General features: G+C 40.0%; 2 protein-coding genes across 2 annotated transcripts; one reads left to right on the top strand and one right to left on the bottom strand.

Annotated features, from left to right (window-relative positions):
- Window positions 1-94: 94 nt before the first annotated feature.
- LOC135493243 (kinesin-II 95 kDa subunit-like) lies at window positions 95-8721 on the bottom strand. Its single transcript, XM_064780378.1, has 14 exons — window positions 8632-8721; window positions 8069-8245; window positions 7723-7806; window positions 7409-7471; window positions 7106-7180; window positions 6770-6849; window positions 6023-6380; window positions 5273-5327; window positions 4829-5022; window positions 4037-4328; window positions 3315-3517; window positions 2706-3014; window positions 2192-2342; window positions 95-1438 (listed from the first exon to the last, which is right to left on the bottom strand). The coding sequence occupies exons 1-14, from the start codon at window positions 8632-8634 to the stop codon at window positions 1380-1382; spliced, it is 2103 nt and encodes a 700-aa protein (XP_064636448.1). The 5' UTR covers window positions 8635-8721; the 3' UTR covers window positions 95-1379.
- Window positions 8722-9348: 627 nt separating this feature from the next.
- LOC135493937 (tRNA-queuosine alpha-mannosyltransferase-like) lies at window positions 9349-16471 on the top strand. Its single transcript, XM_064781610.1, has 8 exons — window positions 9349-9685; window positions 10025-10319; window positions 12006-12207; window positions 12862-13029; window positions 13500-14081; window positions 14437-14546; window positions 14899-15043; window positions 16141-16471. The coding sequence occupies exons 1-8, from the start codon at window positions 9452-9454 to the stop codon at window positions 16379-16381; spliced, it is 1977 nt and encodes a 658-aa protein (XP_064637680.1). The 5' UTR covers window positions 9349-9451; the 3' UTR covers window positions 16382-16471.
- The last annotated feature ends 1640 nt before the right edge of the window (window positions 16472-18111 follow it).

The raw sequence follows: 18111 nt of genomic DNA, 5'->3' as shown, positions 1-18111 counted from the left end.
AACATCACATTATTCCTGGCCTTTGCAAACTACCCACAACAGAACACAAGGAAAGAGAAAACTCGGAAAAAAAAATTTATCTGACCTACACGTTTATTTGATAGATTATATTGTAGTGTTAACATCATACAAATTTGTATAAATATATTTTTTTCTTCAAAAATATAAAGACTTCATGACTTAGAAAATATCGGATTCAAAAGCATTTTTGCATCCATGAGCCAGCATGAATAATTACATCTTCAATGTTTGATTCATTGACAGTCAAAATGACGACAAAAAAGGCATTAGACCAGGGGACTAGCCAATAAGATATATCGGTAAAGATTAACTTAAAGATATATGTGGGATAATACCTGTACAGAATAAGGAAAAGCCTTAAAACTTCTACATGGGTTTAAAGCAAGACTTGACCATCCTAACGGGCAGAGACCTGTATTCATCCACGACCGGAAGTGTGGCACAGTCACATAGAGCTTATCAAAATGTCAAGTTGTGGTAAATACATGGCTGGGATGGACCAAAGTGGAATTAATTCTCAATCTGTGGTTGATTCTTAATCTACAGAGTCAGGCCATCACAGAAATATGCTTTTTGATAATATATTTAAGAAAATGTGGTCTCACTGGTCAGTTTAGAACTTGTACTTTGACAGGGCCATATCAATGCGCCAGTGACGTTTTGATGGATATGGTGTACGGAAATCTTTTTTTCTCAGGCAATCGGTATTGGAATTTTTTAAAACTTTATTATGCTATTGGCAAAGGGTTCTTCTTGACACATATAAAATTTTGTGCAGATTGATTGGTCCAATGAGTACTTTTTTTTACCAAAACCTATGCACAACAATGTACACGTAATGTACACATGTTTTAATAGAGGACTCTGGCCTAACGATTTGGAAATCAACCTGAAAACAGCACTGTCCTGCAGCACTTGTGTCTTATGCACATCAGATGAACTCGCCGACTAGAACCTATACCAAAATTACATCAAGTCATTTTGGTTGGAATATTTTTCAACTGGACAGAAGAGACTAGAGTAAACCACTAGATCAACATATACATTAAACATCAGGACGGAATCACATGATTCTATGTAAGAAGAGTCTTCGTACTGCCTCGATATATGGCTAAGAGACAAACTTTGAACAATGAACTATTCACAGGATTCATGTACAGAATGCTATCAACAGAAAACAGAACAATACATTAGATTCTATGAAATAACGTTTTCATTGACACTGATATCACCAGGACGGACTGAATTCGGATCTTAGTTCCAATATACGCAGTAATTCCCATTGTTATACATATACAAAGTAGTGTCTTCAATCGAGCTGATTGCCTGTGATGAAACTCAATGAATTTCCAGATTGTTTAGTCTTCCGCAGCTTGTCCTCCAAGGACGGAGACTTGATCCTTCAGCTCAGCTATTTCTGAAATAATAAGTGTATTGATTTGATTAAGTTGCATATGAGATGCCAATGCTTTGAAAGGAGTGCATTTTGTCACCTACTGATATACATACGACATTGTATTCATCATCTGAGCAGATGCATAAACATGTTATTGCTAATGCAACTGGACAAGGACAATCTGATCAAGACCAGCCATTACAAAGAAAGACAGGCTGGGAAATTTGTCTCGTATGGACATGAAGAAGAAAAATTGTGCCAGACAGTATGAACTTGATGCAAGCGCACCTTAAGACTAGCTCTCAAACTGGAGAAAATGTCCCACTGCAGACCAGAGATTCAAGTAGACAAATGAAACAACTGCAGGTGGCATACCAAGGAAAAATTTGAACTTTCAACTCTCTAATATGATTTTATAGCCATATATACCAGAGGTAGATTTAGAACAAGACTGATATTGAACACGTACTGATATTGAACACATGAACTGATATTGAACACATGAACTGACATTGAACACCTGAACTGATATTGAACACATGAACTGATATTGAACATGTGAATGTACTGATATTGAACACGTGAACTGATATTGAACACGTGAACTGATATTGAACACGTGAACTGATATTGAACACGTGAACTGATATTGAACACATCAACTGAGATTGGACACATGAACTGAGATTGAACACAATGAACTGATATTGATCACATGAACTGATATTGAACACATGAACTGATATTGAACACATAATGGGTATTTGAGCTTACTTTGTTTTGCCTCCTGGTTTTCTTGAACGAGTTCATTATTCCTGGTGGAGAGGAACACGGCATCCTGGATGGAGTCCTCAAGAAGACTGCGATACCTCTGCTCAATGGCGGCTTTCTGTTCCTCGAACATCTCCCGGTAATTGCGGAAAGTCTGCGAGAAACGAAAATCTGATTTAAAACTTTCCTATTTGAAAAGTTTCTTTAACTTGTTGGAAAATCAAGATAATTTAGTCTCTTAATGGGTGTTGGCCATGTTGGTCTTGGCACGTTATTATCCCGACCTGTGCACAACCAAGGGGCTACAGGAAGTCCCTTGATGACTGGGTATGCAATAGACATCGGGGTGTCAAAATCTAACCCTGCTCAGGCTACATGCATATATCTCGATCTGTCCCTGTTGTCATTCCTCTTCACCATCATCATCATCATAATTAGGGCATTACGGGCCTAAGCTTGAGTTTTGGCTGTATCATGAAGTCATTGAAAAAAACATGTAATTAGTCCTTCACTTTACCTGGAAGTGCTGAAGTTGTTGGATCTCGAGCTCTTCCTTGTGACGATTGTAGGCCTCCTCCAGGTCTTTCCCAAGCTTTGCCTTCTCCTGTTTGAGAGTCTGTAGCTGTAGTGTCACAACGGACCTCTCCGACTTCAAGTCGACCAACTCGAGCTCGAGGCCCATACCCTCCTGGGTGCTGTAGGCCCGACCTTCAGCAGCCCTCATCTGTATCTCAGCTTTCTCATGCTCGGACTCCATCTTCATCCGCTCGAGTTCCTCAGATATCAGCTGTTGGTTCTCCAACTCGAGTCGTCGGCGCTCCTCTTCCTATGAAATAGACAAGGCGGTTTACAGGATGACAGATTCCTTAAATCCTGCCTTTCTGAATGCCTTTTCAATTCACCTTGACCTCTTCTTCTCCTTATTCTAGCTTAATTTATTGATTATTGCCTTGAGGGATCATTCTTCAAGGATTATCACAACATCAGAATCTGTTAGCATATTTGCATGCCAATGATCAGGTTGGGCACAGATTGGGTCTAATGGTCTAGTGACTCTCTGGCCAGTTCACCTAACTCAATCTCTTCCCTCTCCCCAAGCAACACCTCCACAGAATACATAACTTACCTCAACCCTCTGTCGGAGGTCAGCATTCCCCTTCAGGACGACATTCTGTGAATGGGCGTCTTCCTTCTCTTGGCGCTGTTTCTCCTGCACTTCTTTCAGCCTGGACTTGATGTCCTTGATGTTCTCTGTCTCCCTCTTCAGTCTCTCCTTCAGCTCGTGAATGGCAGCCACACGTTGTTTGGTCTCTGATTCCGACGCTTTACCTGAAATGAAAGAATAACAGGTGGATTTAAAGGCCTACGCTGTCCGTTAAAAATTTAGAATTTGTAATTGAATTTAAAAGCGTCCAATTGCGAAAATACACACTAAATATAAATTTCAACATTGCCGTTATGTAGACCGATATACAAATTACTATGAATATCAAGTTTAAACAAATTTGTATTCATAATAACTGCACTCTGGCATTGTGTATTAGTGGATTTCTAATTAACTGAACCACAAGTAATTACAAACGGTGTACCCCTTTAAATCACGTCAGAAGTTACTTTTCGACGCGCTCGATACCAGTACAGAACCTCTCTTAGCGGACACCTCTGTAAGCTTGACACTCTTTGTATTAAGGACACTGATTTGGTCCCTGTTACAATCGGGTATTGATCAACAACCACAAATCTGACAAATTTCAGCTGGACTAATCATCATAAGTGCCAGTTCAGAATGAACTTTGGACAGGGTGATCCTCCTTTTAAATCAAGGCAAATAAAAGAAAAAGGACCCACCACTGCTTGCCAGCTCTGAATAATCCGATATCCTCTTCTGAAGTTCATCCTTGAGGTCGTCAAGGACACGCCTCTTGTCCTTGTAGGTCAAGGTCAGCTGGTCCTTCTCCTTCTGCAGGAGAAGCAGACGTTCTTGGAGCTCTTTGTTGCCTTTCTTCATCGTGTCCATCACCCATTCCAGGATACCCTTGTTGGCGAGATTGGTGCGGCGTTCATCTTCGTATTTGTCTGAAAGTCTCTCCTTTTCTTCCCATGTTTGGTTTTTGGCAATTTTCAGATCGCGGATCAAGTCCTGGAAAACATATGTAGATTCGAATCTTACCTATTCACTATCAGAGAAAATCATAAAGGGACAATATAGGCAGCAGCTAGGCAGGCAAGATAGTTACACAAAGTCGCTAATAGGGGTCTCTCACATCTCACAGTAGGTTGAAATGATTGAGGCTTGTACAAGGAATATATTTAGTCTGACATGACCTAGGGCCCTTACTGTGTATTATTAGTCACCTGGAGATGGCCAAATTAGCCCCTCTGCTCCTGCCTATAGTCTCCCTTTAAGAAATGACAATTTTTGCAATATCGGAACAAATATTTGATTTCCCAAACTCCAGACTCCTAAGGCAATGGGCAACTTTATACTTCATCATGTTTGTTCTTCTTCGGATTCATCAGTCAACTATTTTTTGAACATGTCTGGTGCCTTTCCAATTTGTTTTAGCTCAAACGTTTTATTTGTTATTTTTCAATTGGAAACCCTTGGCTTTTCTCCTGAAGATGAGAAAACACACTCACCTCCATCCGCAGGACATCGTCCTTATTCATCTCGGTAGCATTCTGTAGCTTGGTCCTCAGGTGCGATATCTCCTCCCTAAGCTGTGTGATCATCTGTGTCGTATCATCCAGGTTGACTTTAACGCCCTGGTTCTTGATATTCTTGGCAAACTGGGCATACTGTAGGGTGGTCAGTGTGTCCTGGTGCGCGTTATCTGGAGTGGGAAAGTGACGAAGGTTCCCTTCAATTTGACCTCTCTAATCAGGACACCTCTCTATTAAGGACAGCACTTTTCAGTCCCGAGGGTGTCCATAATAGAGAGGTTCCACTCTACTGCCAAGCCCACTCTCCAATGGGAGACCCTCATAGCAGACAGGACAGAGATATCACTTCTTATCAAGTTCAATTACAAATTAATGTTTTTAGCGAACGGTGTGGGCCTTTAAGGGGCCTAGCAAACTTACCTGCAGGTGACAAATTGGCAAACATCAAGGAGATGCAATTTCCACCAAGTGCATCCTGAAACCAAAGTAAACATGTTTTTGATAAACGCTTATACTTTGATATCAAACAGCAGACCAATCTTTATCTCTCTGTTCGGTAAACAAAAGATAAGTTAAAGGGAACTGGAACCGCCGAGCGATTTATTAAACTTTTCGACTTTCACCGCCCGAGAAAGTCAAACTTCCAACTTCCTATTCGAGTTCAGATTTGTAGCTCCGCCCCCAGTGCTCGAGCATGCGCAGTTCAATTTGTTATTATTGAGTATCATGTGAGAATCACGTGAGTCATGCGATCTTTCATTCATGAGTTTTCATAGTAAATTCCATAGTAGGGACGTCACTCAATGATTGACAGCTAGGCACCATGTTTCATTCATGCCTCGTTTTGATCACCCGACACGCGGGAAATGAAAACGAGGTCATACGAACTGGCTTGGCGGTTTCAGTTCCCTTTAAACATTCAGACAGGTCTCCTTGTCTAACTAGCCTCACTCCACCTAGGTGTAAAAGTTGGTACCAGTCATAAATGCCAAGTGAGTGGCTCGTCTGAGTTCCATTGAAAGGTTTCAGGATAAACGAAAGTGTAAAGTTGGATGAGAACCTATATCGTAGTTGATAAGAGACCGTAAACACAACACTTTTAAACTTCAACACCAGGTATTCTATTGCAATAGCCTTTGTTGCAGGCTTCAATAGTTTTGAATTTGTTACCTGTAGCAGCCTTGTGATCTTTGAATCCCTGTACGGAACATGGCCGCCTTTCTTCTTTGGATCACCCAGCGCAGAAATCACTCGCACCAACGCAGCCATACTCTTCCCAGCATTTGCATCTTTCCCATCCAGCGTCTCGGTGCCGGCCAAATCGATGAGACTGACCGTTGACTTCACACCAACTTTACTCGAATTGCTATCCTTTTGTTCGATGCGTATGTTGAAGATTCCGTGCGATCGTGCTTGGTGCGCGCGAATATCTGGAGCGCCCATTTTCCTTGCCCGATTCCCCTGCTCGTAAAGTCGCGCAATATCCTCGGCGCTTCTGACCACCATTTCTGACAGACCATCAACAAATCTATCAAGAAACAAGAACAGTATACATGTCAGCTGTCGGGATTGGTAACTGTACACTGGATTTACAAGGCTCAGTGTGGAAATTTATAATACCAGCATCTAACTTTACTTCTGAAGTCAATTCCCCTTAATGTTGGAAACAGCCAGGAAAATGTTTAGGTTTCTTATAAAATATGTATTTATTTTATCAAATTTTACCTCACCTTGATCATTGTCACTGAGTAACTGTGACATCAATGAGCCCAGGGCAGAGTATTGAAAGAAATTTGCACTCCAAGTGTTGTTGCTACCTAACTTTTAGCCACGGATTTCCTGAATTCTGCACTATCACAGAAACCGCTTTCGTCTCTATGGACATGATGAGACAAATTGAGTTCTTGACATACTTACATTCCAACATCAGGATGCTGTCGAATCTTCATCTCATTGTTATGTGGATTTAGAAGATCTGTCATATCTTCGTCAAGAATCTGAAATTGAAACCAATATTCTATCTCCATGAATTTGTAATTGAATTTGAAAACTTTCAATTGAATAAATACATACTGAACAAAATTTTCAGCATTGCCTTAATGTAGACAGATATACAAATACTATAACTACCAAGTTTCAACAAATTTGCATGCATAATATCTGCACTACGGCATTGTGTATTAGTGGATTTCTATCTGACTGGACCACAAGTAATTACAAACGGTGTACTCCTTTAATGATACTTCAACTCACCTCCAGGAAAGAAACTGTGACAAAGAACTCCTTGTTGTGTGTCTCTTCAATTTGCTTGAACAAACTCCTGTGAAACTGTAGGAAACAAGGGTGAAACACAATAAGCAAAAGAACCAAAAAGACATCTTGAAGTAAAAATCGGACAACATTTAAAAATTAATAGGCTATCAAACTTTGAGAACTGCCTTACTGCTTCTTATAAAAACTTAAACAGAATCATATGCTATCTAGGATGAAGATGATGATGATGATGATGATGATGATGATGATGATGATGATGATGATGACATTAATTCAACTCACACATAACGCAACTCCAGGATCGTTTTCAGTTCCGTTCATCAAGTAACTCTTCCCAGATCCAGTCTGAAATTAACAATGGAATTTTATAATCATGACTAGTTATCAGTACCAAGAGCTGAGAGTCCTCCAATCAAAATATTCTTCAGGGAAAAGATGAAACCTTTTGTTACCAGTAGGTAAACCTCACTATACATGTACTAAATGAAGTTCCCCACCTTGAAATTAGGTGGACTTGGGCAATGGAACCACTGCTGAAATGAAGCCTGCCCGCCATTATTTCGAATTGTTCCAACACAATGATTCGACCCACTTACCGCACCAAAGGCAATGATAGCCACACTGTATCCATCCAGGGCCTTCTGTAACAGAGGTTCACATGTTTCACGGTAGATCTGATTCTAAAAATAAAGGGAATAAATTAAGTCAGAAAGGATATCATTTGTCATAAACAAAACAACAAAAATCAACTCTGCATATTGCTTGGATTGAAGATAATAAAGTCAGGGGATAATCAACAAGATCAAGAAATGGAACAGCATCAGATCTATCAGTATGGTACATGTAAGAAAAATACCGCTGCATGTAGTTAAATAGTAAACTGTACTGAGAGTGAGACTGGGTGAGAAAAGACAATTTACATGTATCAGCAACATGACTTACATTTTTGACATCCCAAAAATAACCTCCATCCAATGCAAATGTCTGATCCTTTCCTCCCAGCTCAACAGTAGTCTTGTCTCCATGGACTTTGACAACTCTCTTGGATCCTTTGCCCTCCTCAACATCCGTAAATGGACGCACCCGGGTGATAACCCGCACTGGCACAGTTTCACTTGGCTGAAATAACAAGAAGTACAATCCCCGATCGAAAATGATGTAGTTTGATCGCATTTGACATTGAATTCAATTTACTTGAACATGTGACACCTTAATCATTTCATCGTTTTGATGGCCTTTTTGGGCCATTATCGCAAATTGTGAACACGTTTCCAAGAAACTTTTAGACAAATATGGCCCGAAACAGAAAATGAATGTCCGAAGTTAGATATCCTAAAGAGGTGAATCCGACAATCGGATTATAGCCCAAGGGTGTACATTTTGGTATCCAGTGTAAACAACTTTTACTTCACGAGAAAAGTAACTCGATTTCTGGAAAATCCGAACAGAGCATCACAGCAAACCTTTACTTTTCTAAAGCAGAAGTACCAGAAATATCAGCTTACCATATTTGTATAACTTTTAAACGATTGGAAATTGTAAGAAATAAGGAAAAAGTGGTGAAAAAGTAAATATTTTGACAATCTGTCGTGACGTCACGGGCACCTGCTAGGGTAGGTGTAAACTGTGGACGAAAGTGTGGACGAAAGTGTGGACAGCGGCCCTCTAAGTTTGGTGGGCTGGCATTTCTTTGTCTTTCAATATATTTAAAAGAAATTGCAGTATATTAATGCATTAGGCCTATAATCTTTTTAATAGGTCAGCGAAAGAAAAAAACAAAACATTTTATTTTGATGGGTGATTTTGATCAATGAGTGGACGGGCTTTTAGCCCCTTTTTTGAAGGTTTTCGAAGTGGCCTTTGATTTTGTGAATGGGGAAATGCGAGGTCTAGTGTCCAAATGTGGACTAATTATCAAAGAATTTGTTGAAACTGTGATATTTCTAACTAGTCCAAATAATATTCTTTCACAAAAACTACCTTTATTTGAATGACAATGACAATATCATTCAGTTGTAGGCAAAAATAGTTGGCCCTCTCTCAGACCAACTTTCGTTGATCCAAGATGGCACCACTGAACACTTTCGTCCACACTTTCGTCCACAGTTTACACCTACCCCACCTGCTATCCAGTCTTGCGCAAATCAATTATGGATTGTCCATTCGGCATGTTGTAATTTGCACAGATGATTTTTACCGCTAATTACATTGCGCAAGACGGCCGAGTTGGCAAGTCCTAAATTTCGGTCTGCTATTTTGACAAAAATGGTGATTTTGAATACCTAAAGACAATTAATAGGTGTTTTCTGACATTCAGGTTTGACAATGGATGCTGAAGAACATGAGGCCACCGAATCAGAAGTTAGAGAGATGCTGGAATTGCAGATATCTGAGGTTGAAATGTTGGCGAGCATGTTTCCAAATCCTGGCGAATTTTGCCCAGAAGAAGATGGAGATGCTGTCCTTTTCATCCAGAAATATCTCGATGGAAAGCTGAAATATGAATTGCTTTTACACCGGATTGGGTTTACGATTAAGTTTTCTGAAGATGTTTGCAAGGTACGGTAGAATTATCAATGTCCAATCAAATAATGCGATACTTCAGAAGTTGGCCTGGGGACTCGCACAATGCCGAAATTCAGACGGAAGACTGCTAAAATGCAGAATCGTGAATAATTGCATGCTCGCTTTGCCAGTTGGGAGATTCAATTTGACCTCTCTAATCAGGACACCTCTCTATCAAGGACAGCACTTGTCAGTCCCGAGCGTGTCCTTGATAGAGAGGTTCTACTGTACATCGCCATTGGTCATTGTAGGCATCCTAATTCATCCATTTCATGGTAGCCAATCGTAGATTTTATCTTTGTATTGATTGCTGAATTTATTCTTACTTTTCAGACTGATATTGAACTCGTCTGCCGTTTCCCTCACAAATATCCTGCAGATCTGCCCGACATTTTCACCAGGACGAAACTGCCAAATACCCAGCACAAGAAATTTAGCGAGGACCTCTATAGCTATGTCCAGGAACTTGAACGAGGGGAACTCTGTATGTTTTCAATCGTACAATGGATTCAAGAAAATAGTGAACATTATTGTGATCTAATGTTAGCTGGTGAAACTGTTGAAAAAGTCACGAGTTACGAACCAGAATCATTCACAAGAATGTGGATATATAGTCATCACATTTACAGTAAGTTTAAACGACGCGACCTCTTAGATTGGGCGGCTGATTTGAAACTGACTGGGTTCACGATGCCGGGGAAACCAGGTGTCATATGCCTGGAGGGCTGCACCAGAAAAGTTGAGGAGTTTTGGAATCGCTGTCGGCGCCAAACTTGGAAAAAGATTGCCATGAAGGATAAGGAGGATTTTGAAGTGACTGACAATAAGCCTTTGGATGGTTTTAGAAAGTTTGAAAATTTTGAGGAGAAGAATTTCGAAGCGCGTGGAGGGAAGGGACGTGAATATCATATGGATTTAGGAATTTTCTTTCATTTTTTAGAGGAACATGGTCTCGGTTCGAAATTTTCTCTGTTTTTTGGAGTAGAGGGTCATTCAAAGTCATGAAAATTTTACAAATTGTGCTTGTACATGTACATATGTAGTTGTGATTGGCTTATCTATTTTTTTGCTGTGAGTGAGGTGATGAACTTTCTGTTTACCCATTTGATTTTGATTTGAACTACAGTAGAATCTCCCTTAGCGGACACCCTCTCTATTGAGGGTACTATTTTTGGTCCCAAATTGGTTATTGCCATTCAATATGACCTCTCTAATCAGGATACCTCTCTATTAAGGACAGTACTTTTCAGTCCCAAGGGTGTCCTTATTAGAGAGGTTCTACTCTATTGATGGCATCTGTCTCCTTTTGTAATCTTATGCTGGGCATAGATAAACATGTATGGATTACATGACAGAATTAGCAGATCACAGTCTATATAGTCTATACATGCTTCCCGAAATTGGTGGCTTGCATTGGAACTAATTTTTTCCCCCTTGTCCGTCATTAAAGGCATTTAAGTGTGTTGGTCAACCATGACTATCTCCTTTGTCCCTCCACCATAAGGCCTAGTTTCCCCTTATGACATCACTATTTCGGACACTCAGCGCCCCATTTCTGGAAAGGTGTATACTGTGCACAAAAGGAACATGATTCTAACTGATGGGGCGTTTTAAAACCCTTGCAAGATGTGTTTTTAAGACAATTTTACAACCAAGGGTGCATTTTTCTGATGTGAGGGCATAGATAGATGCAAGTTCACATCAAGCATCAAAAGAAAAATTCTCAAACTTTTGGTGTCATGGCCAATACCGTACCAGTATATGTATTCCTTGAACTACGCAGATGTTGCGTCAAACTTTTATGAAGCATTTGCTCAAAAAGAATTCATAACCAATCACTCAGGACCAACTGTTGTTGGTAAAGATGCACTGAATTTGTCTTTCAGACTTTGGTGATACATACATGTACATATCAATTTTGTCATGCATGTTTTCAATAAAAGGTATATGACACAATATTCCTATTTTGTGTTCCTTTATAAATTCTGAAAGGCGACGGCTGGTGATTCCTTGGTAAAACGTTACATAGTTTTAGTAGGCTAGTATGATCAGCTCATTGTTGAGCTCAAAGATCTCCCTGGCCCAAAAGTGGAAAAGATGACAGTCTCTGGCAGTGGTTCTACATCTACATGTATGAAGATGAGCTGCTTGTGAAAGCTGCAATCTGGATATTTGCAAACATATTCAGGATGCCATGATAATAAGGATATGACCTGAGCACACCTTGGCATTCAGGACAGTCTTCCTTACTTTTGTCTTTGAAAATACACCAGTCCATTGGACATCAATTTCACATCACATCTTTCAATTTCAGAGAGAGACATGGCCTTGAATCAACCAGAGATTCTGCTGATTGAGCCTTTCTATGGAGGATCCCATAAACAGCTAATGGACCTCCTGACGGCCGAGTTTCAGGGCTCGGAACTTGTCACAATGACGGCCAAGAAGTGGCATTGGCGAGCTAGGACAGCCAGTCTGTACCTGTCCCAAACAATACCAAGGAGAGAATCTTACAGGTGAGATGGAATATTTGTATTTGCTGTCATTTGCAGGCCCTGCTTTGGAGATTGAGTCTTGATTAATATCTGGTTAGATTAGGCCGTATATACCAAGGTGAGAATCTTGCAGGAGAGGCGGAATATTTCTATTTGTTGCCATTTGCCTTGTGCAAGCTGTCCTTAAATGCCTTACGGGAGATAAAATCTAAATGTGACCCGCTCTACCAAAACTAGGCGCTTGTCGCATCTGAACTTGACAGGTTGATACAGACTTGTTGTTCATTTCCCTATTGTAGACCTTTTGTGAAATGTGACCAAATCAGTTTGTAATAGATTTCACAAAAGGTCTACAATAGGGAAATGAACAACAAGTCCGTATCAACCTGTCAAGTTCAGATGCGGCAAGCGCCTAGTTTTGGTAAAGCGAGTCACAAATGGTTAACTCAAGTCTCAATCAATGTGTGCTTAAACTGACTTGGAAACTTGTACCATAGTTTGAGTTGTTCAAGGATGATGTTAATGCACATAGTTTCAACATTTCTACATAATCAGGAGATGTAAAGTTGCTTGAGATGCATTTATTCAGTTAGTTTTGCAGTGTATCATGATTCAGTGAAGAGATTCTGCTGTTCTCAACTTTCTGATTTTGATGAATACTGATGTATCTTTCAGGGTCTTGTTTGCAAGCTCTGTCCTGAATTTGGCTGAGCTGGTGTCTCTGCGGCCAGACTTGGCCAAGCTGAAAAAGGTGATGTACTTCCATGAGAACCAGTTAGTGTATCCGGTGAGGAAGCAGCAGGATCGGGACTTCCAGTATGGTTACAACCAGATTCTATCTTGGTAAGTGAATTGCTGAGTTGGTAGATTCGTAATGACATGCCTCATAGGATGAAATGATGGAGATGTTGTGATATTTGGATACATCATATCCCTCATCTCAACAGTAGAGATTGAAAACTGTGTTCACTTTAAACAATTTCAATGTTATATTGGAGACAGAGTCATTTAATGTCAAAAACCTGAGTGAGGACAATGTCACAACCTTATTTTACATGAGGACTGTTTCACCACATCACATCAAATCTGAGGACAACATTACATCAAAAACCACCAACAAGGACAGTTTCGTTCACAAACTGCCTCAGAGAGTGTTGTCCCATCAAAACTTGTATCATATAGTATGCCACAACTTTTCTTTTACAGTTTTTATCACTCCCAAATTGGATTTGACCTATTTGATACAGCCTCAATGTAGGTGAATCTCAATTTCCATCTGAATAAATCCTTTTACAGAATCTTCTTCATTCCAGTCTTGTGGCAGATGTGGTCATCTTCAATTCGAAATTCAACCGCGATTCCTTCCTGGAGAACATATCAAAATTCTTTAAATTAATACCAGATTACAGGGCTAAGAACCTGAAGGAAATGATCAGTCCGAAATGTACAGTGATATACTTTCCTTTGAAATTACCTCCAAAAACCTCAGGCCAAGATCTCCCATCCGATGAGAAAATACAGTCAGGTGATTGCGATGTTCTGGTGGAAAAAATGGACTGCGGGGATGATGTGGAAAGGTCATCCAAACTTCTGAACACAAATGCTACTGCAATTCAAGGAAGTGACGCTGCAAGTTCTCAAAATGATACCAGGGAAAAGGTGAAATTGACTGAAGATGGATTTAGTTTTCAAGACATTATTGTAGACTCTGGATGTTCTGGCAAGGAAAACCAAAGTGAAATTCTTGATCATGATGATGATGATAGATTGACAGGACAATTGTCTGATCAAAAAGAGTGTGCAGACCCCAGATTCGAAGGAGTAACATTGAATGTTGAATCTGTGCTCTCTTGCAATGATGGGAGTCCCTTGCATATTGTCTGGCCCCATAGATGGTGAGTCTGTGTGAATCTTAGTGATTGTGAAATAAGTGAGTCGGCTGTCTGGATTGAAGGGACAAAGTCACAACCTGTTTCTGAGGACAATATCACAACCTGGTTCTGAGGACAATGTCACAATCTGGTTGCAAGGCCAGCTCTAAAGCAGATGAGATAAAGTAACATTACAGCAGACGAACCTCAGATAGAAAAATTATTGTCAATTGCATGTTACGATTCAGATCGATATCATCATGAATGAAAATCCTGTCAATTTCATCCATGAAATGCCAAGATGGTTGTGCGCAAAGGTTTATCCGTGAGATGGACTATTCTTATTCTATTGTTCTAACATCTCTTGAATTTCTTTCAGGGAACATGACAAGGGACCGGGTGTCTTCTTCGAGACCCTTTACAAACTGAAAGAAGAGGAGCTTGATTTCGAGGTGTCCGTCTTGGGGGAAACTTATCTAGAAATACCAGGTAAAAAACAATGTATTGCATGTGGAACTGTAAGAAAAGCTTAGAATATAGACAAGAGTTTATCCCATTCATCCTGGTTGTAGCATAATCGTCACTGTCATATTCAAACTATTGATTGCAATGTTTGTCCCTGGCACGAAGCTACTTTTCGAATTGTCACAACCTTCAGGTCAATGAATTTTCCCCCAATTTGAGTGCCTTGGTGATAATTTTACAGCCCCAGCTAGAGGAGGCAGCAAAATTATATTTCTGTGATAATTGGACATGTCGGAGTGTCTTTTGGTGTTAAACTGTGATATCCTTGATATTCTATTCTCCTCCTTTACCAGGCTTTATTTTTTTTCCATTTCAGCTATATTCACCGAGGCCAGGGAGAAGTTGTCCAGCCACATCCTGCACTGGGGGTTCGTAGAAAGTAAAGACGACTATTACAAGGTGCTGAGATCTGCAGATGTGGTTGTCTCAACTGCCAATCATGAATTCTTTGGTGTGGCAATGTGAGTTAATCTTTATTCAGTGCCTCTCAGTACTCCTTAAAGGGTAACTCGTGTCAAATTTCACCATATAATGTTTTAGCTGTTTTTGACAAATGACTACGTCACTTTCTCATAAATCGGTAAGGTTTTCGAATCGAAATGCACATTTTCTTGAAATTGATGGTTTAATCCCGCCCGGATGGCTCGCTTCGATGCCGTTTTCGTTGATGACGTCACAACATGAACATTTTTCGCGGTCGCGGTGGTTTACATTCAGCGATTTTATAATAAATCTAATCAAAAATTGGAAAATTTGAGCTTTACATTTGTGATCAATAATTAAAAACGGACGTATTTCCGCAAAGTTGTAAATCACATCATAGTATCACTTTAAGTCACATTTCATAATTCGTGAGATTTTTATATTGTTTTGTTATTGTGGGGATCGTCGTAGTAAAGAATGAAAAAATCCACAAATCTTGTAATATCCCATGTAGGAGGATAAAATCCTCTTTATAGATAAGACACCCTGTTGGATGCTTTCAATTTTGTTTGACCTCCAAATATGACACCATCCTTGAGGCAGGCTGCAAATTTTTCTGATAGTTTAAAAGATCTTTGTGGCATCTACTAGTACATTTGCTTGGCCAATATATCGGCTTATGCTCCGGCCCGCACTCTCAGATCAAGTAATAAAAGTCTATGCCGGGAGGTCCGCACTCGCAGGGCGATTGGATCTTTAAGCTTCTCTGTGGCGGGGCCAAAACTTTGGAACCAATTACCAGATGTTTTAAAATCCATAGCTAACATCAAATCTTTTAAGTCACACTTAAAAACATATCTTTTTAGGAAGCACTTTTTCGGTGACAATGCACTCTAGAATGCTTTATAGTCATCTTCTCTCTAATTGTCTTACCTAATGTCTTATAGTCTCAGTTTTATCTATCGTTTTACAGCAAAATTATTGTATGCATTGAATTTTTTTTAAAATTAAATGTAAAGCGCCTTGAAGTGTTTTACAAAAGGCGCTTTATAAATTGTTTTAATAATAATAATAATAATAATAATAATAATAATATCTTTCATGATTCATACTCATCATCCACACTATTTCGCAGGTTGGAAAGTGTTTATCTTGGGTGTTATCCACTGTGTCCGAATCGCCTGGTCTATCGAGAAATATTTCCAGGCGACCACCTCTACAACACCGACCAGCAGCTCTTCAAGAGACTACGTAATTTCTGCCGCGAACCCAAGATGTGTCGGCGTGCCAAAGTTGATGTGGATGTGGAAAAATACAGCTGGGGAAAGCTACAGCCGGTTTTCAAGGAATTGTTGTCTTGGGAGACAAGAATCTAAATCATTTGCAGTTACTGGGACATTTCAGCATGCGATTCAGACCCTTTTTACAAGGCCAGTGCGGACATTTGGACATTACATCTACAGTGATTGAACAGATATCTTCCTCGATCGCCACTATATTGAGAATGAATAAATAGTTCTATTGCAAAATATGTGTTCTTCACTTTTAATGAATTCATTAGCTCTGTTTAGTTCCTTACTGTATTGCTCCTGGTTGATGACATTTGCAGAAGCTTAATGCAAGACATCAATTTCTGCATACACTCCACAAGTATCAGAAGATCTACATGTTCATGTATGCCATTTTTTCCTGTCCTTCAGCCTAGTCAATGAAATGGCCAGGGCCATTGTGCTCACCTCATGTGGAGGAAAGATGGATGAAGAGCATGGTATTGTGTCATGTAGTGTTAGGTTTGATGTAGGTCCAAGCGATTACAAATTTCCCCAAAATGGCCAATTTACAGTACATTTGACCTCTGTGACCTTGAAAAGTGGGTCAAATCAAAAAAGACCCGGGTGACACATTGAATGGTTGTTAGAATTAGATGTACCTATGATATAAAATTGGTGCCAATCGGGCAAGTAATTAAGGAATAATAGCATTGAAGAATTTTGGATCCCTCCCTGGAGGCCAAACGGCAAATCACATCGCACCAAACTTCGGTACCTGAGATCACCTGACCAAGGGGTATGTACTTAATTTGTTATCAATAGTCATTGCGGTTAAGAAACGTGCCATAGTTACGGCCTGACGGCCAATTTACGCCGTTTGACCTCTGTGACCTTGAAAAGTAGGTCAAATTAAAAACCTCTGTGCCAAATACTGTATGGTGGTTAGATGTACCCATGATATCAAATTGGTGGCAATCGGGCAAGAAGTTAAGGAATAATCACATTTTTAAGGTTTTTGGATTTTGCCCGCTGGTGGCCAAGTGGTGATTCATATTGGACCGAACTTCGGTCCCTGAGATCACCTGACTAAGGGGTACATGTGTACCAAATTTGGGATCAATAGTCATTGCCAATTTACGCCATTTGACCTCTGTAGGTCAAGTAGGTCAAATCAAAAACCTGTATGATATGTGATGTATCCTTGCTAGGAGTACCTACCATAAAATCTTTAACGGATCATTAATAAGAGAAATATCACACTTTTTATGTTTTCAGTTTTGGCCCCCTGGTGGCCAAATCAGGAATCAGACCGCACTGAAATTTGGTCACCCAGGTGTCATTACATGGGGAAACATGTGTACCAAGTTTCAAGTCAATAGCTTCAGTAGTTACGAAACGTGCCCTGCCAACGGGCGACGACGACGGATGCCACGCCAAAGCAAAACCTCACCTCTCTGAGAGGTGAGCTAAAAATCAACACCAGGCACACTAAGTGGTTGTTAGCAGCAAAACTGTCCTGCCCATATCCGAGTCATGAAGGTTGCAGATTACAGGCAAGAGCAGAGATTATTGATGAAGTCGGGGACAAACAAGATGGCTGTAAGGAAGATCTTAAAGTTTTGTTTACAAGGCTTGTCTGAGCCAGCATGCCCACCGTTGTCATTTGACTTGTGCAGCAAATTAAAGTGACACATAATTCATCCTTGCCGAAGTAGCAAACTGTTTTGAAGATTATCTTGACAATTCAGCACTTTGACAGAACGATATGATAGGCACGACCGGTTTTTCACCATAGCAGATTTCTTTAGCAAGAGTGAAGCACATTATGACTGATG

This window comes from Lineus longissimus, chromosome 9 (genome assembly GCF_910592395.1).
Source record: "Lineus longissimus chromosome 9, tnLinLong1.2, whole genome shotgun sequence".
NCBI lineage: Eukaryota > Metazoa > Nemertea > Pilidiophora > Heteronemertea > Lineidae > Lineus > Lineus longissimus.
This window is presented reverse-complemented; position numbering and strand designations above follow the sequence as displayed.

Excerpts from the sequence above, each read along its gene's own strand:
- LOC135493243 (XM_064780378.1), bottom strand. Across the intron at positions 7,472-7,722 it reads CTATCATTGCCTTTGGTGCG|ACTGGATCTGGGAAGAGTTA; the intron begins GTAAGTGGGTCG and ends TGTTAATTTCAG. Across the intron at positions 4,329-4,828 it reads ACGATGTCCTGCGGATGGAG|GACTTGATCCGCGATCTGAA; the intron begins GTGAGTGTGTTT and ends TATGTTTTCCAG.
- LOC135493937 (XM_064781610.1), top strand. The coding sequence starts at position 9,452 with ATGGATGCTGAAGAACATGAGGCCACCGAATCAGAAGTTAGAGAGATG. Across the intron at positions 10,320-12,005 it reads ATATAGTCATCACATTTACA|AGAGAGACATGGCCTTGAAT; the intron begins GTAAGTTTAAAC and ends TTTCAATTTCAG. Across the intron at positions 15,044-16,140 it reads GAATTCTTTGGTGTGGCAAT|GTTGGAAAGTGTTTATCTTG; the intron begins GTGAGTTAATCT and ends ACTATTTCGCAG.